Source organism: Thunnus maccoyii, chromosome 12 (genome assembly GCF_910596095.1).
Source record: "Thunnus maccoyii chromosome 12, fThuMac1.1, whole genome shotgun sequence".
Taxonomy (NCBI): Eukaryota; Metazoa; Chordata; class Actinopteri; order Scombriformes; family Scombridae; genus Thunnus; species Thunnus maccoyii.
Window position 1 is genome coordinate 27,747,836 of NC_056544.1, and position 22,910 is coordinate 27,770,745.

The following is a 22,910-nucleotide window of genomic DNA, read 5'->3' on the forward strand; positions in this document are numbered from 1 at the left end:
TCAGGTATAACATATAAGCAAGAAGGAAGATTTGTACAGTTATAGATATTTTTTTTTATGTAGTTACTTATCAAAAATGTTTGATTTCTTTTAAACTCTCAAAATATTAAAGGACATTTAAAAAAACTGAGCATTGTTCAGACTAAAATCTGAGTCTTTAGAGGATTTTTTATAATAAAAAGATAAAATAGTGACAAGGTTACACTTGAAAGCTGAAAGTTGGCACTCAGAGTGTAGTGAATTATCAAGGAAATGTTATAAAAAGTACCCGTTAATATCTGAAGCTAAGGTCAGTCTTTATAAGTGTGTCGTCTACCAATCAATGTTTCTATCAGGCGTCATCTGAAAACACGTCTTCTCCCTCCCGTCCTCTCCTCTCCTCTCCTCTCCTCTCCTCTCCTCTCCTCTCCTCTCCTCTCCTCTCCTCTCCTCTCCACCAGGACCCGGAGCCGGAGATGGAGGCGGTCAGCTCCAGCCAGGAGATCCCGGTGTCCTCGGCGCCCCAGCAGCCCGAGAAGCTGTCGGTGTCCACGCAGACCAAGAAGGCCAACGGAGGGTCGCCGCGCACGCTTCACCGCGGCACCCAGACCAACACCGACGGTGCCTGCCAGAACATGTGCCACGAGAAGTACACCAAAGTCTTCAACGACGTCAAGGAGATGATGAAGGCCGACAACAAGAGGGAGACGGAGCGAGTCGTCCGGGAGGCTCTGGAGAAGGTGCGTTCGATGACTGGATAAGCTGGAGACGGATAAACTTAAAGCTCCGCTAATTAAGTATCTTTTTAATCATCGATCTTCTTCGTCCCTTCAGCTCCGTGCGGAGATGGAGGAGGAGAAACGCCAGGCGGTGAGCAAAGCGGTGTCCGGAGCTCAGGCTGAGATGGAGAGGAAGTGTAAGCAGGTGAAGGAGAAGTGTAAAGAGGAGCTGGTGGAGGAGGTGAAGAAGCTGGTGGCTCAACACAAACAGCTCATCTCCCAGACCAAGAAGAAGCAGTGGGTGAGTGCTGGAGCGATTAAATATGAGTTTTAGATTTGATGTAGTAGTCATTAAAACATCTGCATTTTAACAAAACTACAACTCATGTCAGTTTAAATGTCCACATGTTGATTTAAGGCACCAAAGTTGCACTGAAACGACTTCCTGCCACATAATAATAACAGTGTGTAAACTAAATCTAACAGACTTTAAATTGTTTTAGTCTTGTATCTTGTTGATCTTGTCTTTAATTCGGATGTTTTTTTAATAATTATATCTTGTTTCGAGAGATAAAACCTGAATTAAGAGTGACTGTTATGTCATATTTATATCTTCCCAGATAAAACAGCTGTTTTATGCACATGTACCCTCATTAAAATGATGGAAACAAGGTTTTAATGGAGTAACAGCTGAACAGTTCTACATTAGGAAAATACAGCCTGAATCACAGGTTTCATAAAATATTTTGTATAATTTCCCAGATAACATAGTTGTAAGTTGGTTTGAACAGAATTTAAACGGACTCTCTTCATACATAAAGAAAATACTGAAGTTCAAATTCAGTTCTCAAGGTTGTAAATTACTGCTTAAGATAAACTCAGAAGGACAACTTTATTCTCCTCTGCTCACATTATTCTGGTGTTTCTGTCTGCTGGTGTATCAGAATCACAAGAATCTGATTTTATACAGCTGATACTCATCACTTAACAAGACTTAGGGGGGCAGGTTCACAATTTTTCAGGTCTTTCTTAAACAGTGAAACATGTTTTTGTTGCTGTAATCATTCCTCCTGTTCATACTGACCATTAGAAGATCCTTCATAATGTACTTACAATGTAAGTGATGGAGGACAAAATCCACAGTCCTCCTTCTGTGTAGAAATGTATTTAAAAGTTTATTTGAAGTTAATATGAAGCTTCAAATGAGTCAAATCAAGTAGATATCTTTCAATGTTACAGTGTTTTTAGTGTCAAAGTCCCTCTTTTTGTTACTATACTTCCACCGCAGCTCAACAGGGAAACACTGTCCGAGGAAACACAAAGAGGGAGTTTGATGCTGTAAAGACTGTAAATGTATCAGATATCCACTTGATATGACTAACTCAGACTGCTGAAGCTGAATAGAAGCTTCACATCAACTTTTAAATGACTGTGTGGACACACTGTGGATTTTGGCCTCCATCATTTACACTGAAAGCACATTTGAAGGATCTTTTAACAGCCAGTATGAACAGGAGGAAAACCTCTTTTACTGCTCATATGGACACCTGACTGCTGTTTTAATACACACAGCTCAGTGAGGCTGTACATGGACACAATGATGCTTTGAGCTAAATACTAACATGTTGATGATAAACAAGTATGATGTTCACCATCTTAGTTTAGCATGTGAGCATGCTAACACTGGCTAATTAGCATGAAACACAAAGTACAGCTGAGGCTGATGGGAGTGTAATTTTGCAAGTATTTAATCATAAATCAAGGTATAAATTAAATCATATTCATACTTTAGCTTCTTTTAATTAGTTTTCTGAAGAGCTGCTGTGTTTGTTGTTTTTTTCGGAGCAGCACCAGAAGCTGTAACTGCAGCCGTTTGTCTTGTTGTTTTCAGTGTTATAACTGCGAGGAAGAGGCCATGTACCACTGCTGCTGGAACACCTCGTACTGCTCCATCAAGTGTCAGCAGGAGCACTGGCACGCCGACCACAAACGAACCTGCCGCAGGAAGAGATGAACAAGCCCCGCCCCCCCTTCCCTCCCTTTCTGCCCCTTCCCCCTACACAGCACGCCATTGGCTCTTACCCTCTCCTCCTCCTCCTCTTCCTCTTCCTCCTGTCAGTCAGTGTCTACAACACACACACACACACACACACACTCAATCCTTCTGCTTCTCTACTTGCCTTCCTGAAAACTTTGTGGACCCGATGTTTTCTGTGTGAAAAGAGCAAATTTGTTCCCTTTTTTTTTTTATTATTATTATTTAATGTACCCATTGTATTGATTTATTTCTTTCTAGATTTTTATTTTATATTTCTCTCTGAATCACGAACAGATCGGTTGAGAGCATGGCTCGAATGCAGAGTTATGGTATGATTTTTTTTGTGTTTTGTTTTCCAACTTTATTTCTCTCTTTTTTCCTTTTTTTTTTTTTTTTTTTTTTTACTGAAGTGCTAATTTTGAACTTGTGTCAGAGAATGTGTTATTTAAGTGTGTAGTAACAGATGAGCATTAACTGAATACATTTTATTACCTGATTTTTTACAAAAATCTCTTTTTCTTACTGTAAATGCAACAAATACACACCGTCGATCTTACAAAAAAAAAAAAAAGAAAGAATGAAAACATTACCGTAAGTACTATCACAGCATTGAACTAGATCTGCTTTCATAGAGAAAACCTATTTAAAACAAAAAAAAAAGACTAAAAACTGCATAAGATATTGAATCGCGGATGACATGGCTCACGGACGTTTATGTATTTTTATTTTTTATTGAAACTATTTGCGGTGGACAGCACCTTTTTATCATTTCTACCTAAAAAAAAATCTTATTATTGTCCTCAAAGTCACTTATTGGGAACAGGGTCACGAGGTCGGCCTTAAAAGACGCCGATGAAAGAAATCTTCCATTTATTATTATTATTATCCTAATTAATATTATTATGCACATTTTTGGGGGATTTTTTTTTTTTTTTTTTAAATAGACTGTAATTTTTATGAGTCGGATATAAAAATAAGTTTTTAATTAGTTCTAAATTGGGGAAATGTATAGAAATCTTTCCTGAGCTGGATCTTAGAGAGGTTCCATTTGACAGTTTTTCCACTTTTTTTTTTTTGCACACTTTTATTTTCTTAACAACCCAAAATGCTTGTAAAATTGCCAAAAAAATCCATTTTTTTGAACCTACCTGAGAAGATCTGGTGAGTCCCCCCCCCCCTCACCCCCCCCCCCCCCACGCCCTCCGCACTCTTCCACTTAATAAATTAGTTGGTGGTCGTATCCCCCCCCCCCCCCCGCCGCCCCGAGCGTCGTCGGTATCATTTTTTATAGTGATGTACACTCAAAACTCTTTTTTTTTTTTTTTCTTTTTATAAGTGACTAGCTATGAGACTCTTTCACTGCTTATGCTGTAGTTGGTGGTCAGTGCCTGTCTTTCTTTTTTCTTTTCACATCCTCTTACTCCAAGTAAGGCTACATGCATGTTGATAGTTTCATAGTTTGTCCTTTTTCATTCATTATGGTAAAATTTAAAAAAAAAAAAAATTAAAAAAATTTAAAAAAAGATCAGACCAGAAGCTCGTGGAGCGTCTGGTGTTTTAATAAGAAGTGACGACGGATGGACCAATATAAAATATTATGCAAATGTGAATGATCAAATTTAATCTTTTTCTATAGTTTTCCTTGCAAAACTTTTTCAAAGGGGCAATAAAATTGCCAATTTTTTTTTTTTTTTTTTGACTTTCTTTGAGAAGTGTGATGCTTTTAAAAGTCTGACTGTTTCCTCAGTTATGAAGATTGACTGAACGGAGGAAAATAATTCAGTTATTCTGTATAGATGCTTTGTTTTTGTTTGTTTGTTTTTTTAACACACGGACTTCTGTTAATCAATTTGTGCTTCTGTGACCAGTTGGAGCATAAAATACACAAAATACCGTAAATTCTCAAATAGTGGACAGGCCTTAAATTTACCTCAACTAAAGAGAAAACTTCACCTTCATTTACTCACCAGTTGTACATCAAATCACGGCTGCAACGAGTGATTATGTTCATTATCTATCAATCTACCCTATCCTCCTTCTATGAATTGAATCATTAGTCTCAGGAATCACAAGTTTGCTCACATTTAAGAAGCTAGAACCAACAAATATTTGCCATTTTTGCTTGATAAATGACTTATTTGATTCCTTTTGATCAAACGAATCAATTAAACTATTTGTTTCAATCCTACAAGTGTTTTTAGTCGGTGCACTAATTCTGTTTTTGAGAGTATATTTAATACAAACTCAAAACCTGCTTATAGTTAGTGTGAAATATGGAATTTGCAGGAAGTAACTGAGGATAATTTAGATACCGATACGGACGTTTTTCACTGTTTTCTGATGTTTTTATAGACGAAACGGTTGATTAATAATAAATAAATCGGATGGATATGCTGAGTTTAAACCCCGCTGTGTATTCTGTTATTTGAGAAGTATCCACTATTAGAGAATTTACGGTAACTTCCAGACTTCATCTCTTAAAAACTTCACACAGTCGTCGCCGAGTCTCGCTTTGAAAACTCATTTAAGTGTATCACTTTAAGATGTAAAATGTTATTGTACAGTTCAGCCACTGTTTTTTTTTTCCTCTTTTTAATCCAGCGTGCTGCAGTTTGTTCCTTTGTCTCACAGTGATATTTGATTTCAAGGTGGTTTTTTTTGTATTTCTGGAACATTTATCTCGCCTCTTTGTTGTGTTTTATCACAGTTCTCATCTACAGGCTTCAAGGTCAAACAATGCCGTCTCCTCTTGTTTTTTTTGTTTTTTTTTAAATCATCATTGCACTACATGTAAATAAAATGTCATTCTGTCAATATCTCCTCCTTCATATTATATGTACATTGTAAATGAAACCACAAATATTCAGCTGTTTTTTTGTTTTTTTTTCTCTCTCTGTGTTACAGCGACCTGGATGACTGTTAGTTCTAGTTTTGTACAATGTACAACCGTTATCATATCAAACTCTCCGACTTCTGTTGTTACCGCGACATTCTGAGGTTCGTGTCATTTTCAGCACGTCTGTGTTTTTATTTTTTTTAACCTTTTTTACCACGGTGACCTACTTCTGCACCCGCCGCCATGTATCCGGATATTTCAATATGTGTTTTTTTTTTTTTAACGTTTTGTTGAAAACCAACCAATAAATGCATGTTCTCCACAAACCAGCACACTTGTTGAAGGTGATAGGTTGTTTTTTCTTGTTTTTTTGTTTTTTTTAATTACCCACATGTGACCTTTCTGCTTTTTATATTCGTCCATCCAGCCGTGAAAAAGGGTTCAGTGTTTTCTTTTATTTTCTTTTTTTTTTCTCCCCCCGCCCTCTATGTGGAAAAACAGTTTAGATGTCATTCCAGTTTGTAGCTCTGGTTTTTAACTGCATGAGTAAAGGTGTGTGTATCTCCAGATCCTTTTATATTTTTTCTCCCCCGCCCTGCCTCACATCATGTAAACAAGAAGTAGTTCCTGCTCCCTCAGAGTAATGCAATATGACAATGGTGTTTGTTTTTTTTTTTAAATTTTTAATTTTTCTGGAACTTCAGTCGAGCTAAATCTCCGAAGCTTGAAAAAAATTCATCGCCTCAATGAGTAAAATCCATCAGATTGTCGCCCGCAACAAAGACTTTTAACTGTCTCCTTATTCCAGAGTATTACAAGTACGCGATACCGTGTGAGTACTGAAATCCTTCTTGTACTCATGTAAGTATTTATGTACTTTTTAAAGTGGAATAAAACCGGCGTAAAGTTTCCTCTCTGTCTTCACCTCCTGTAGGTCATCTTCTTCTGTTCTGTCCATATGTAAACAATTAATCGTGGCTTAACATTTTCTATGCTCCCGACATTTTTATTTTTTTGTTGTTTTTTTTGATGCTTTAGCTAGCAATATGTATATAAATATATTCTATGTGCTAACATGGAGGAAATAAATGTATCAACAAGTTCATGTGTTTCCTTTTTTTTTTTAGTTGATTTAATGACTGAATGTTGATGTAATATGTGAAAAAAATTAATGTTTTGGATGCTAAAATTTAAGTACTTTGTCATATTAAAGGGTCAGTTAACTAAAAGTCTCTCTAGCTGTATCCATCCATGCAGATAGTTTTGGTTTTATTCATCCATGTTTTGAGATATTTTCTTGAGATTTCTGATTGTTTGTGGAGCTCAAAACATTGAAAAATATATATTTAAAAGATTTAACTACAACTTCTCTTCCCAGGAGCAGTTTTCCAGTTACTCTGGATGATGATGATTAAATGGGACTACTGAAGAAATAGTTCCTATAAAAGTTGTTGTGACTTGAACATTGTTTCTGGATTTTTTTTAAATACAGCATCTTCCACCACTGTGAGCAACAGGAACACCATGAACCGTAGTGGGATGAACGTGGATCTGCGTTACTGTCTGCATGGCTGCAAGATACCATGACAGGTAAGTCAGAGTTTGAATTTTTATTTGCATTTTGTTTGTATTTTAGGTGAACTGAATCTTTAACAAAGAAAAAAAAACAAACAAGTTTTTTGTTAGCATTTAAGAAATAAGTACCATTAGTCTCAGTTATTGACACAAAGCCTCATGGGAGATGTAGTTGTTGAATACTAACAAAATTAAAACAAACCTGCATTTTAACACTGATGCATTAATGTGTCAGCAGGCAACTTTTATAACAATGCATGTATTTTATATACAAATCACATGCTTGTAAAAAAAACCCATAAAATTTTAATCTAAGTTAGTACAGCTAGTAAAATGTACAGTATTTGTCTTTCTGATGTGTTGGAGTATAAGTACAACAAACAATACCCAAATACTCAAAGTACAAAAACATCAAACTAGTATTTAAGTAAAGTGCCTGCCAGTAATATGTCTGAAAGATATTGCTAAAATATTTGTAAAATGTCAAAAAATGACAAAGTATTACTAAAATATTGCTAAAATATCAGTAAACTGTCAGAAAAATTGTAAAATATCAGTAAATGTACTTGTTTACATTCCACCAGTAGCGTTTTGTCTCAGAAGAATGCAGGAAAATGTTTTAATTTATGTGACTAATAATCATTTTTTCAGTCAATTTTTGTCTTAAAAATGTCAGAAAATTAAATTTTAAAAACTATCTTAAATAATTTTCTCCATGAAACAGTTGAAAACTGAAAAATATTCAAAGCAGAAAGTCTTCACATGTGAGAAGCTGAAATCCCTCAAATGATTGATGATCAAAATGATTGTCAGTTTTATTTAAATGGTCTAGATAAATCAGCACTAGATTAAAAGAAGTCTGTTATTTTTGCAACAAACTCAACGCTTCACAGCTTTGAGAAAAATCACATGAACTTTTACTCCTGAATGATGCAGGAAATCTTTGAATAAGTTCGAGTAAAAGTCACTAGATGGTCTGAAAAAACTTCCCAAAACCTGCGTAACAACTATAATATTAAAATTAAAGACAACATCTCATTTTTTTATTGTCAAAATTGTTGAAATATTTATTGAAAGACTTATGTCAACTCAAATAAGACATTTTTAAAACCTTAAAAAAAAACAGGGGACATACATTTTGCTGATAAAAGAAAGAGAAACAAACGGTGAAGAAAGTGCTTTTTTCTTTTTTTTTTCAAAAAAATCCTCGCGTGTTGAAACTAGAACATTCTCGACCTTAAAATCACGTTTCACAGACTGAAGGTCGTGTCCCTCCGACCTTTGACCTCCTTCACCTTCTGCTTCCTGTTTCAGTCTCTTATTCCTGTCGTGACATCACTATATGAGCCCTGATTGATCTCTCCATGTAAAAATATGAAGGACTTTTGACTTTTTGATATTTACAATAAGGAGCGGCTGCTCGTCTACCTGCCATGTCGGGACACTCGTGGTGTTGATGAGGATTCACCTTTTCCCAGCCGGAGGTGTTAAAAACAAAAAACAAAACAAACAAAAAAAATCCAGTACAGCTGTCGGTCTGTTAGAAATGAGGAGTTTCATTCCAGTAAAATAATCTGACTGATGTATGAAGTTACTGACAGGATGACAAACATGATATATGAGAATCATTTCAGAAAAGTGACACCAACTTGTCTTATCCTTGTTTTGTGTTGTTGTAATGCCTCCCGGTCACCACTAGAGGTCATGATTCGATCAGTGTTTCCCTACAGCAGAGGACATTGAGGATGCTTTAATCATGTGTGATGATAAATAACAAATCATTCTCTCAAATTACTATTTTGTGCATTTAAATTGTCAGTTTCCCCTCTTTTAATTAAGTAATAATATGTATTAATTATGCAGTTTTTTGTGCCTTCAAGTTAATTTCCACAAATTAATATCTCCACTTTCATTTAAAACAGTTTGATCTTGTGATATGTGGAAAATGAGAAATCCTGCAATTTTTTTGAAGTGAGTCTTCAGCTGCAGATCCTGTTTTCTTATTTTAGATTCTGTTCCTGCGTTTGATGACACGTGACTGAATTATACTGCAGTGTGAAAAGTTTTCTCACGGCACAAAGTGTGTTTCATCATATTTTCAAAATATCAAAAGTTTTTACTCTTCACTAAGGTGGAAACGTTGGTGCATTAATTGACAGAAATATAAAATGAAGGCTGATGAAATTAGATTTTTTAAAGCAACATTTACATGATTTTTGACATCATTTAAAACTTAAAGGTACCTTGTGGAGTTTTCTTGTAAACAAACAAAAGTTACGTTTACATTCGGTGTTAAAGTGAAATTATGTTCCTCCGATGACGTAAACGTCTCTGCAAACAAACACAAACACCCTCCAAATCTTAACACGTCAAGCAGGATGATTCGTTTGATTAATTTCCTGTCGGGAAGCAACGTCTGAACCAACGTATTTACATACAAAAATAAAACAAACCGCCATGTTTACGTGCAGCCTGGAGAAGCATAATCCCAGAAATCACCAAAACGCATGAAGTGCATCCTCGAGGTCGAACAGATTGAATAATTTTTTAAAACATTTTAAATCCTGCGTGGTTTACATCCACTTTTACAAGCTAACCGTCTTCTTTACTGCATTTGTTGGCGCTTCTCTGCATGTCACCAACAGCTGATGAGCAGAAATGTGTCACCAGCACAATCAAACTGGTGTAAATATTACTCCATAATGCTACGAAACTCCAGGGTGCCTTTAAAGTAGGAAAAACGACGATTATATTACTGATTTTATCCTGCTAGTAAAAACTCTGATTCAAGGTTCTTCTTCAAATTTCTGTCTGACCGGTCGAGGTCGAAGAGAGAACAGGAGGCTGATTGAGCAATTTATTTTAGCAAAATGACTGAATCGAGGGAATTATTTGTAATTTGAGGGAACAAATGACTCATTTTAGGAGAAAACGCCTTCTGGGCTTTCAGAGGAAAAAAAAAAGAAAACTGAATCTTCAGACTTAATCCAATAAAACATGATGAACATTTTCACTGTTTTGATGCAGAATCTGGAATGAAACTCCTCACAGCTTCAAAAATCCACTTAAATGACTCAAACATTTCAGACCAACGTGCAGATAAAAAAAGCGTTAACGTGTGTCAAACCGCTTTTGTCCGGGGTGAATCCTTAACTCGTCATTTAATATAATCTATAATCATATATTTCTATTTTTTCCATAATATGCTTGATGTGAGTCTGTTTCACTCAAGACAAATACAATGCTTTTTTGTTTTTTTTATATTAGCAAATATTCAAGAGCAAAACATTCTTGAACGTCTCGTCATACACTTCTAAAAGAGAAACAAAATAAATTAAATCGGTTTCTTTTTGTACATACTTACATGATATAAATTTATGTATTGTTTCGCTTCGGTTGAAGCATGAAAAACATAGTTAACGGAGTTAAAGGCTGTTAGTTTATGAAAATTAGCACACTGATTTCCCTCTGAGACGGGACGGTTGGTTCAGAAAATAATGCTGATTAAAAAAAAAAAAAAATTAACACTTGCTTACAAAAAAAAAAGCCTAACATGAAAACAAAACATGTGTAGTACCTAAAACTGAAGGACAGCTGCGATTCACCCGCCCCCTCCCCCCCCTTCCCCGTCAGACCCCGCCCTCGTATCAAAACATATCTCGCACTTTTTTTTTATTATGGTTGATATAATAAAAACGTAAAATATCATTTTTGCCACAGTTTGTTTTTTTGTTTGTGTGTAAATATCCGTTTCAAAAAATAGCCTAAACTTTTTTTTTTTTTTTTTTTTTTTTTAGAGGACACCTTTAAAAAAAAAAAACAAACAAACAGAAGAACAAGCGACTTCAGCAAATACTTAAAAGGAAAATATATAGTGAGAGCCACACGTAGATTAAAATCCAGAATCTTTTGCTATGTCAACGATTGTCCTCTACTGCCTGCAGGCTGCAACGATTGCCACGTTTCGGTAAACAGTCGGCACAAGGAAGGAAGGAAGGAGGGAGGGGTCGGTGGGGGGGGGGGGTTCTTGCCTTGATACTGTCTCTCAGGCTGAGTATGAATCCCTACTTCTCCAAATTAAAACATTTAACCTGCTAATCTAAATATAACCACTTGATTTTGGAAGCTAGTTAGCAGTGATAGTTAGCCTTGGAGCTAGCACTGCCTGAGAGACAAGACTCAGGGCAAAACAACAACTCACAACCTTCTCCCCTCGTGCCAGAAACTCATCCTCAGACTCCGTTTTCTTCCTTTTCAGTCTCAAGAGCGGACCGTCTTTGCATCTTGCTATATAATCCTTCATCCACCTTCCATGTCGGCCACCTGGAGGGGTGGGGGTGGGGCGGGAGGGGGGGGCGGCGCTACATGTTGTAGGCCACGTAGATGGGGTCGAGCTGGTCGGCCAGGAAGCCGTCGCGCAGGTGCATGCGCTGCTTCTCGCCGCGGGAGTTGATGGGGATGACGCCGATGTCGACCACCACCACCACGCCCACGATCAGGTAGTGCTCCTCCAGCACCACGTTGGTCACCAGAGGAACCAGGTCCAGGGCCTCCTGCTCCGAGCCGTCCAGCTCCACCACCACCACCAGCAGGTTGGTCCACGTGAACACCGCGCTGGAGCCACAGAAGAAGAAAACAACATAGAAATAACCAAATTAATCCATTTATAGAGGCTTCTTTCAAGACATTGCCTTCAAATGTTCAATTATTTTTGTGTAAATTTGCAATAAATTGTGTTTATATTAGAAAAAATTGCAAGTCTGTATAAAGAAATTCCATAAAAAATGAATTCAGGGATCTCAGAAATGCTCTGTTCATGGGCGAAGACATTAAAAAGACAAAAAAAAATTGATTGACAAGAGCTGTGACACTGTTTACACAAAAGTTTCGAAGCTTTTCAAGTCAAGGCACGGACTTCCTGTCAGTCAGTAGCAGCTAGACAGGAAGTGGATTTTTCTCCTGATTTGACTCTAAAAAGGTAAACGTAACACTTTTCTCCTGCTGTGTAGCTCTGCTTTCAGGTGTTTGGATTTCAAAGGGTTTAGTTTAACTTTAAAAGCGGTGAAGCCTGAAGGCAAAGCAGTGCCTGAGAAGACAAGTTCTGGGTCACACATTACAAACATCAGAGCAAGAGGAGATGTAACGAAACTTACTGGAAACATAAATGTTGAATTAATGACACCAGTTTTTGTGTGTAATATGTAGTATTCTGCCTGTCAGATACCGAGGTCGTTATGTCGATGTGTGTTGTGATGTCAGTGTGTGTGTGATGATGTCACTGCGCGTCATGTTCCTCACCACTCCGTGATGCTCTTGTGTGTCCTGATGACGGAGGTCTCGATGTCGATGGGGTGGTAACGCATCCCCCTCAGCTCCATGGCCTCCTCCAGAGCACCGACCACGTACAGGGCGTCATGTCGCTCTGCGCACACACGCACACACACACACACACACACACACACACACACACACACACACACACACACGTGTTCAGTCTCCACAGAGTACCACTGGTGACAATATAAGTGACAACATGCAACACAGACTGAAATACTGTTTGTGATGTCAGGTTGGTTTCTAGTCTTAACGGATGTATCTTTATAACCATCAGTTAAGATTTCTGCAGCCTAATGATGATATTTTTGGATTAATGCGGCTACTTTTCACCAGTATTCGTCGTCTTGACTGCAGATTTGTGCTTGTCAGGGACGAAAAGCCTCTTTAACAGCATTTAGAGCATCATGGGACACTTTAACTCTCCAGTGAAACCAGACTAATGGATTTCTTTAAGGATGGCGGCACTTAAAATCAGGCCTGAAGCTGTTTAATCCGTCTTCTTCACCATAATATGAGGTCATTAAAGGTCAGGGTCAGCCCCGACGACGGCAAACTGACATATTAGACTAAACCGGCCACCTAAAAAAAAATCAGTCAGATCATCATCATCATCATCATCATCATCACGTACCACCGCTGGCGTCGGTGAGCTCGGTCCTGCGCAGGAAGCCCAGGTATCCGGTCCGAGCCCAGACGGTCTGCGTGTCTCCGAAGCTGAGCCGGGAGTTGAAATGGTCCGACTGCAGCGCCTCGTCTCCGTAGACGGTGAAGTAACCGCTGGCGTTATGGCCGCTGTGCACCCAGATCTACAAACACACAACAGCAGCTCTTACAAACATCTTAAAGTTCTGCTTTACTATAAACAAGTTTTTAATGTTTATGTTGTGCAGCTTCAATATGACAGACATCCAAACTGCTGCTGCAAGTTATCATTGTTTTAATTATCAATTAATCTACCATACTATCAATTATAAGTTAAATGTCCATCACAATCTGTCGTCTTCTAATTGATCTTTTTGAGTTTTTTCAATCGGAGAAGCAGAAACCTACAAATGTTTTATTTAATAAACTAAATAAAATGATTGTTAAAGTTGTTGTTGTTGTTGTTTTCTGTCACTTAATCCCCTAAAATTGTTTCAGGAGTCATTTAATGTTACTGCCCACTGTAAAAAGTTTGCTTGTTTTATTGTTATTTTTTAAAGTTTTACCAGGAAAACTTCATGGAGATTAAAAATCTCTTTTGCTGGAGAGTTTCAGACAAACAAGTCATACAGACAGACCTCTCGTTAGTCAATATAAAATAATAAATACATGAATAAAGTTACAATAAAAGAGAAAGTAGAAATACCACCTTAATACTAGAATTGGACTGAGAAACAGCAGCAATCTGAGGCATTAAAAACCTTCTAACAACCTCACCGACGCCTGCAGCAAAGCTTTAACTCATAAAATCTATATTTTCTGAAGTATTGAGAATAAATTGCTTTGGCCACATGTCACGTCACATGTTGAGGATGGTAACAGGTCAGCTGTCTCCTGTGCAGACAGGAAGTAAGAGTCAAAACTAAACTCTTCTCAGCAGCTGAACGCTCTGTTAGCGACACATACCGAAGCCCTGTTGGGTCAAAGTTAGCGTTAAAGTCAGAGATTTGTAGTTAAAGCTCGGACAAACCTCTCCCAGATGCGACTCTCCCATTGGTCCCTTGGTCTCTGGGTTGGCGATGATGATCCGAACCCCCGGCAGGATCTGTTGAGAGAGCAGAGAAACAAGATCTGCGTCAACATTTTAACTGTTTGGGTTGCGAGCCAGTTGTGTGATTACAGAGTTGGTCGAGTGATGGTTAAAATGACAACATGACACCATATTCACTATATTTGTTTAATTATACTGAAGGACGGACTTTGGCTGATGTGAGACATTCCTATTTACTTGATTTTTAGGCATCATCAGCATGTTAGCACGCTGATATTAACATTTAGCTCAAAGTGACGCTGTGCCTGCGTACAGCCTCACAGAGATGCTGGCTATCCTTACTTCCTTTCCTTCCTTCTGTCTTTCACTCCGTCTTTTCCCAGTTTTCATTCTTTCCTTCGTAACCTCAATTTCCTTGCTTATTTTTCCTTCTTTCTCAGCGTATTTCATTCCCTTCATCTCTTATTTCAACAGTATGAACAGTACCGATCACATTCAAAAGCATCTTTGCTGTTGAACCTCAGATCCTCTGAGTCCTTCGGCCAAATATTTGTCCACTTGTGCCCCTTAACGACGGGACGGACAGTTGCCACGGAAACCATACAACTCAAAATCAGTTAAAGTCACTCTGCGGTTCAGTGACTTCAGTGTATAAACTGTTTTTAGTCCCTGAGCGTCAACAGTGTCATACTGGAAAATGACGACAGCTGCAGTTTGTCTGGATTATTTTAACATCTGTGACACAAATCTGATGATTTAAACTGTGTTTAAATATATCAGAACGGGCGTAAAGTTCTCACCAACAAACACCTGAAAAGATTCGGTTTTTTTTTGTTTTGTGGTACAAACGCTGTTCACAGCTTTTGATTTAAGTTACTGTAGGTGACAATATGCTTCTTAAACATTATGAGACTGTAATTAACCTCTTTTAAAACACAACATGCACTTAAAATGTACTTGACAGTAGCAGGAAGTGATGCATAAAATCTGCGGCAACATACTTGAATTCAAAGTGTTGTTTGGATAAAACTCCGTACATAGACCCCATTTCCTCTCAGACAATGATATCTTCACCTCTAAACCATCTCTGTGAAGAAACAACTGGTCTGTCCGAGTACCCATAAAATAGTCAAGTTGCTACTTGTTTGACGTATTTCTAAGTACCCGTTCAGAGTGTGGAGGTTTATCAGAGCTCACTGGGACTCTCTTGATCAATAAGGACTACAGTCACTGGAGCTGAGAGGAGACACAACCACCAACTACTGGACTGGTTAAAGAGTCCAGTGGGAGAAGTGTGCGTCCAGTGTGGGTTTAGTGGTGTGTGTGTTGGTGTATTTCAGACGTTGGACATTCTCGCCTACCAGCTGGCAGCACGTGAACTGCGAGTGTGGGTGTTGCAACACACACACCCATCGTCACGTGTAACGGGGAGGTGACTTTTTTTTTTTTTTTGGAAGAAATTCATCCAGTGATTCATCTGAAATAAGTTCTACGTCTGTGGAAACATGACATTTATTCACATTTGCATTAAAAGCTGTTGAAAAACTGAAATAAATGGAAAAACTCACCTTCCCAGACTCCATCAGCGGCAGGCTGTGTGGTGACCCTCTCTCTACTAGTCTGACCCTGCGCAGCAAAAACAAACAACTGCAGCGTTAGATGATAAAAAGACGTGTCTGTTAACTAAACTAACATTTGATAAACAACATTAACAAAGATTTAAGACAACAGGACAAAATAAAGCAGGGAACATGATGTGCTGCTCATTTAAATCCTGAATGTTTTGTCTGTTCATATGTTTCAAAAATCACTTTGCATTTTTATTATTCTACTTTTTATTGCTTTTTTAAAAACATTTTTAAATCCTTTAGTGATGAAAAAAAGACAATTTGACAAATATGTAATACCTACATCAACAAAACAGACTAGTGTACTGTCTGTGAATAGTACGAATAGTGGAATTAAGTATTTAATAATGCATTCATTGCAGTTTTGAGTATTTAATTTCCATATTTAACCACATTAATTTGCATTAATCTCCAAGTCACTGGTCAGGGGTCAGAGAAGAAGCTGCCATGAGTCAAATATTTTGCTCAAGAGCACTTTATCACTTTCTGAGACAAATGTGAAGTTTTTGAATTATATCTGTGTTTCTGTACATCTCCACCTATCTAAATATGTCATTTTATATGGAGTAACAAAGAATTCTGGGTAAACATCAATAATTATACTTCTGTCCTGACCACTTAAGATGAAAAATATATATATATATATATTGGAAAAAAAAAAAGAAAGTGACAGAAGTGGTCAGTCAGATAATAAATGAGAAACATGAAGCATCTCTGGAGGAACCAGGTCTGTTTAAATCAATAGTGATTCCATGTAATGGTGCAGCTGACGGCTATATTTACACACAGCAGCCTCGCCGCTTCATGCGCTCTGACTCCTCCGGATAATAACGACAGCGGAGCGGTCAGAGACGTGAGCTGAAGGCCGTTAATGATCTGCTGGATCAGAAGGACAGAAAACTGAAGTTTCCCCCCCGAAACACACTCGGAGGAAAACTTTCGGGATACTGGAGAAGTTTAAATTTACATTTTTCCACTGTGAGCTGAAGCGGTCTCAGTATCGTCCCCTTTTTAATCCCACCGGACCATCTTGTCATGAGATATTTGAATAAATGTTATCTCGGACTTCTCTGTTGCCTGGAAACTGTCAGCGTGTCACCACCTCAATACATGAACACTGACACTAATGTTCAGCCTCCCCTGCGGCGGATTTCAAATATTGCGGTAGATTCATAAAGTTAAAACCTCTGAAAGCCAAAACTCTGGCAAAACAAATCCCGGAGGCACCCTGAGCTGTTATTTACAGTGTCACCCGGCATGAAATGTGACTCAGACTGGGTTTGATTTGTTCCTTAGTGCATCTTTCTCAGACTGGAAGTGTTTTAGAGTAAGTGGAGAAGTGCTGGGAGGGTTGACAGCCGGGACCGTCGAGCTGACACGCCTGAAATCTTCATACTTGTCTCGGAGAAAAACTTTCAGTTTCTCATTATATTCTAACTTTTTTTTTTTTTTTTTTATTTTTTACTAGCAGCCCGGAGCAACTGTGCACAGCTGTACAACAAAGCCTCACATGAGAAAAGGCATCTTTATTTATTCTGGGAGTGTTCGTCTGAGATTCATGTTCTCATTCACAAACACCCTGCTGCACATTCATAAACTTCACCGTATTAACACTGGGAGCTGGACCAGTGCAGGACTGAGATCTCACAGGACCACATACAAGATTGTGTGTGTGTGTGTGTGTGTGTGTGTGTGTGTGTGTGTGTGTGTGTGTGTGTGTGTGTGTGTGTGTGACAGGATGGAAAACAGATTTATCGTGTGAATAAATCTCGTATGAAAAGAGGATGTTATTGTCTGTTTTCCTGAAATCATTACACAGAATAAACAGAAAATCATAAAAGTTTTATAGACACTTTATTTTACTTTTATTTCCTAAAAGGAGCTGATGTTTAACTACATTCACATGAAGGCTCATAGGGAGGATAATCTAATTTGGTGCTAATCATAAGATAATTTATCCACAGGTTAACAAACAGTTTTACATAAATAGAGAATAAAGTTTTCCATTATTTAATTAACCATCACATATATTTAATTGGGTTTAAACAGTACTTTTATTTTGAAGATTTTCCTCTGGAAGTCAACAACTGCTTTTCAGCTAAATATTCTTTATTTTCTATATACAAACACACCTTTACCTTCATATACATATGAATAGTGGAAACATCATCAACACACCTGCTCGTGTGCAGTGAATTTTCCAGGATATGACCTGCTGTAATCACACATGGGCTCAATCTGACATTACATGGACTTTGTATTAGGCAACTGGCGGGTTAAAGTCTGTTTAATGTCCGGTCCGACTGATTCAGACACTTTTATTCTCACATACAGCTTCTCCGTGTAACGTTAACGTTAACTAGATAAGTTCAGGGTTGCAGCATGTGTGTGAAAGCAGCTGCAGCTCATAACATGATTTATCTTTGCAAAGAAGTCATCTTCTATTGGTCAGTATGAACAGGAGGGTCGATTATGTCAAGATAAAACCTGTTTCAATCTTAATTTGGGCTCCTGACTGTTGTTTTCAGACAGACTTGGAAAACTGTGAACTCGTCCTTTAAGACTTCTTTTGTTAAAATACATTCAGGAGTATTTATTAATATCTTGCACTGCACTACACTGTCTCAGCTTATTTTCATTATCTAGTTTATTTTACTCTTTTAAATGTCTTTTTATATTACCTTATGTTTCTTTAATATCTTACTTCTTTTTACATCTTATATAAAGCGTTTTTAATCGCCTTGTCGTTGAAAAGTGTTATATATATTGCCTCGTCTTCTTCCATCTGGAAAAGCATGTAGTTTAATTAGTTTCTCAGTTGGAAAACGATGAATAATTGAACTCACCTGTCGTGTCGTAGCGCTCTCATGTCAACAAACACAGTCGTTGGGTCGGGTCCTGAGGTGCCCTGAGGAACACCAACAACAACAACGAGAGTTAACGAGACAACGTCGCACAATATCCTTTAATACAACTAATCATTCTGTACAACATGACCAAAAACTTCTACTACTGCAAGAACTACTACGTCTACTCCTACCAGCGCTCAGTGGATGCTACCGTTCGTGCATTAACGCTCACAGAGACAAACTTTCCCCTCACAGCAGAATTAAAGGCTTTGAGTTTGAGAGCAAAAAAAAAAAACCTGCAACTCCTCTACAACATTCACAAGATGATGGAGAGAACAGTGTGCGAGCGACAGCGGTGAGATGATTCTTGGAGGAAATTAGCAAACATAGAAGAAATCCCAACATCAAAAAAAAAAAAGACTGAATTATATTCACCAAATCATGTTTTACTTGATCGACATGCAAACAAAATGTTACACAATTAGTGGAGAAAAGAGGGGAAAGTCATACCAAGCGAGGGGAGAGGAAAGATGGAAGAAAGGGGTGATGATGATGATGATGATGATGATGATTACATACAACACTGCAAATATGATTTGACCAAAGTCAGGTCTTCATATTTACAGTATGAACTAAAATCTTTCAGTTAGTTCTGCTGCTTCACTGATTGTAAGAGTGAAAATTTTGAATAAAAAAAAAATCCGAGACAGAGAAAAAGAAAAGAGATAAAGTCCCCCCCACCACCCCGGTCCGACCTCTCTCTTCCTCCACCATCCCCTCCATATCCCCCTTTTCTCTCTCTCTCTCTCTCTTAGACAAACTGTAAGTCCACAGTTGATTCAGCATGAAAACCTTTTGCAGAGAGAGAGAGAGAGAGAGGAAGTGTACACAGAGCCCACCACCAGACACACAGCGGCATGCTGGGAGTCAGAGTCCCACACACCCACAGCACAAAATTACAAACAGCATCATTTCCACTGTAAACGTCTGTATCACATGACTGAAACTCCACCTGACGAGGTTTATTTATTTAATGACTTACTGGCAAAAAAGCAACAATTGTCTGGAACATATAGATCAGTGTTTTTTAGCGTTTTTTTTTCTGTTTTAAACACATTTTTTGTCATCACTTGTGTGCTCTCTGGCTGGGAAACTCCACCGATTTTCAAACCTCAGCGTGTGTTTCCAGGTGTTTAGGAAGAACTGCTGCATATGTGAATAAAAAGTAGAAGTATAAAAGCTTTTGTGTCTCCAGAAGGAGTTGTGTGAAATCTGGTGAATTGCTTCGAGCAATGTCACTTGAGTCAGTGTCAGTTGGGGCTTCAGGTTGTGGAGTTAGAAAGGAGTGAGGTTAGCAGACCTCTGTATCCCCGCTGGAGGCTAGCAGCTCCAGGCTACAGTAGCTGCTACTAGCACTAGAACTGTCAGAGGTTGAGTTGGATTCTGGGTAATGTAGGCACCAGGTTTTTTGACAAACAGGAAGATAAAATGGACGATATCACTGATTCTGCTGCATCAGTTTTGATACTTTTTTTTGTTTTTTTTCTGCCCCTTGAGAGTCTGACACTGTCATAGGAGAAAGGTTGAGAGGTTGAGTTGGATTCTGGGTAATGTAGGCACCAAGTTTTTGACAAACAGGAAGTTAAAATAGATGATATCTCTGATTCTGCTGCATCAGTTTTGATACTTTTTTGTTTTTTCTGCCCCTTGAGAGTCTGACAGTGTTAAAGGAGAAAGGTTGGTAGGTTGAGTTGGATTCTGGGTAATGTAGGCGCTAGGTTTTTGACAAACAGGAAGTTAAAATAGATGATATCTCTGATTCTGCTGCATCAGTTTTGATACTTTTTTTGTTTTTTTTCTGCCCCTTGAGAGTCTGACAGTGTTATAGGAGTGCAATGTGCAAAGTGTCAAATTGGGTCAACCATATGCAAAAACACTCCGCAAATTAGTTAATTAGTTGATTTTGATGTATTATTTTGTCATAAATGCTGGTGTGACGGCGTCGTAACTGAGAAGCGAGTGACAAACTGTTTAGTACCAACGTTCAAGCCTGCAGGAGGTAAATATCTGATGCTCAAAATGTAGAATTTTTATGTGGAGTTCTCCTTTAAACTTGATCTACAGTAAAGCCAGCTGATGAGTGATGTGCTGACAAGCAGTGGGGTGGAGGTGGTGGTGGTGGGTGGGTGGTTGGTTGGTTGGTGGGGTTGATGGTGGTTCCATACCTGGTCGGCAAGCTTTCCCAGCCTGTAAGGCTACAGCAGCAAAGAGGGGTTGGAGGAGGAGGAGGAGGAGGAGGAAAGTAAAGGGGGAGAAGAGGAAGGAAGGAGGGAGGGCGGAGACAAAACCAAGTATGAGATATGTGGGTGGGGTTATGCATAAAACAAGGAAGGAGGAGGGAGGGAAGGAAAAAATGTCAAAATGGAAAACGAAAAGAAACAAAACAGGCAGTCAGAACTGAAAAGACTGTTCAGCCAAATAGTTGTTGTTATTAAAAGCAAACAATATACTGGGTTATATTAGTGGTTTTACATTAAAATCAGTGTCTATTGACTCTGTTAATTTAAGTTAGAGTCATGCAGTCAAATATCCAGATGTTCTGTATGACTAGATCATGTTGAATACTGTAATAATTAAAAATGAATTCACATGGGCTTTAATTCTCATTAATCTCACCATCAGGATACAAAATAAAGTTTTAATTTAACAGAAACTTGGATTTTAATTATTAGCAAATCACCAATGATCCTTTTATTTGTCTCAGAATATTTGTTTGGATTTGAAGAACAATAAAAGGAAAAAAATATGAGACTTTTTTAAATGAACTCGGGGGAACGTGATCAGATTTGATCCACTGAAGGTTTCAAATCAAAGCTGAAATGTAAAAACACTGATCAGCTTGAAATGGAAGGATGTCGCTGAACCCGAGAGACATACAGACAAAAAACAAACAAACTGAATGTCTCCGAAACTGGTTTGTCGGGATGAAAGACAGCAGATGAAGAAAATGACTTGTGGCTTTAATTTGATGTCCTGCCTGACGACTGTTTTCTCTCTGGAACTTGTGATCTAGTTCCCCACAAACATCAAACATCTGCAAAAAGCGCGTATCTATGAAAGAAACTGACATTCATGCATTGACGTCTGTGTATTTCTTTACACTTCACAGTCAGAGATTAACGTGTTTCAATATCCCGGTAGTTGAGAAAATGATTCAACTGATTAAAAGTGCTGTAAACTTTCAATGAAGTACAATACAGCACAACCAAAACTGCAGTTATGGAGTTTCTCCGTTACATTACTACTGTTACAAAACCCGTATATGGTTGTTTCAGTGACCTCAAAGACATTTTAGGTTTATGCTTGTTTCTGTAGGATGAAAAACACAAATGCAACCAACAACAACAGTTCTAAAATAGAGATCTATTTAAAAAAGAAGAATAAGAAGACGTCGGTTATCGTTCTTGTGCATCCAGTGCTGTTAGCTAACTGTAAGTTAGCTAGTAGGCTAACTGTTAGCTTCCATCAAAACTGAAAAAGTCCGTCCAACAACTCCTAAACTGTCTTTTTTTGTATCTTGTTACTTAGAAAAGTAGTTACCAATATATATATTATATTATATATATATATATGGATTATATATATGTAATATCCAAGAGTCTGCTTGAGTTTCAGTTGCAAAACATGCTCAGAGAACATGCTACAAGCTAAACTACAGTTAGGAAGAGTTCCTGTTGTCTTAAACTAAGCATGACAGACTTTATATGTCTTTAGGTGCCAATTGATGAATATTCAACAAAATAAATAACTGCCAGCAAAAAGTTCAACTAAGTCATCCAACAAACCAATAAAAAGAAGCAGCAGTGATCCACATCAGTCTCAACCACATCACAAGCAGCTAGTCACTCAAACGTGAACGCACAATTTTGAGGGCACCTCCAGCCAAAATGTCAAACCAAGAAATGTTTTCCACCCTTGAAAAAAAAACCCAAAAAAGAAACGAGGCGGCAGGAAAAAAAAAAAAAAAAAAAAAAAACAGGAGCGAAGATGTGAAAGTCTGACTGACCTGCAGGCAGATCGCCAGGTTGACCCTGCAGCCGAAGGAGGTGCTGACAGCTCGAGGGTGGAGTCCGAGGTCTTTGAAGAGTTTGGAGAAGGACTGCGTCAGGGCTATTCTGGGACGTTCCTCCGCCACAACCACACAGGTCCTCACCCGAGACAAGTCCAAACCTCGGGCCTGAAGCGGGACAGAAAGG

At 38.2% G+C, this 22,910-nt stretch overlaps 2 protein-coding genes and 1 long non-coding RNA gene across 20 annotated transcripts in view; 2 read left to right on the forward strand and 1 right to left on the reverse strand.

The window, feature by feature from the left end:
* zmynd11 (zinc finger, MYND-type containing 11) overlaps positions 1-3,916 on the forward strand; it is a 33,033-nt gene extending 29,117 nt beyond the window's left edge. For all 7 annotated transcript variants that reach the window (XM_042429789.1, XM_042429794.1, XM_042429795.1 and 4 more), the window contains 3 exons: positions 441-719; positions 814-999; positions 2,590-3,916. In XM_042429789.1, the coding sequence (XP_042285723.1) occupies positions 441-719; positions 814-999; positions 2,590-2,712 (588 nt within the window). In that variant the 3' untranslated portion in view covers positions 2,713-3,916. The remainder of the gene's footprint in view (positions 1-440; positions 720-813; positions 1,000-2,589) is intronic.
* A 94-nt stretch (positions 3,917-4,010) lies between these two features.
* LOC121908143 lies at positions 4,011-11,024 on the forward strand. The gene is made up of 3 exons (XR_006099180.1): positions 4,011-6,433; positions 7,065-7,162; positions 10,945-11,024. It is a non-coding gene; the product is annotated as an uncharacterized LOC121908143 (long non-coding RNA).
* Positions 10,788-22,910, reverse strand: part of LOC121908141 (disco-interacting protein 2 homolog C) — a 239,593-nt gene continuing 227,470 nt past the window's right edge. For 10 of the 12 annotated variants that reach the window (XM_042427899.1, XM_042427898.1, XM_042427904.1 and 7 more), the window contains exons 31-38: positions 22,721-22,891; positions 20,880-20,909; positions 18,652-18,713; positions 15,746-15,803; positions 14,157-14,231; positions 13,116-13,290; positions 12,446-12,569; positions 10,788-11,761 (exon numbers count right to left, since the gene is read on the reverse strand). In XM_042427899.1, the coding sequence (XP_042283833.1) occupies positions 11,509-11,761; positions 12,446-12,569; positions 13,116-13,290; positions 14,157-14,231; positions 15,746-15,803; positions 18,652-18,713; positions 20,880-20,909; positions 22,721-22,891 (948 nt within the window). In that variant the 3' untranslated portion in view covers positions 10,788-11,508. The remainder of the gene's footprint in view (positions 11,762-12,445; positions 12,570-13,115; positions 13,291-14,156; positions 14,232-15,745; positions 15,804-18,651; positions 18,714-20,879; positions 20,910-22,720; positions 22,892-22,910) is intronic. The other 2 variants (XM_042427903.1, XM_042427897.1) reach the window with 1 other exon arrangement.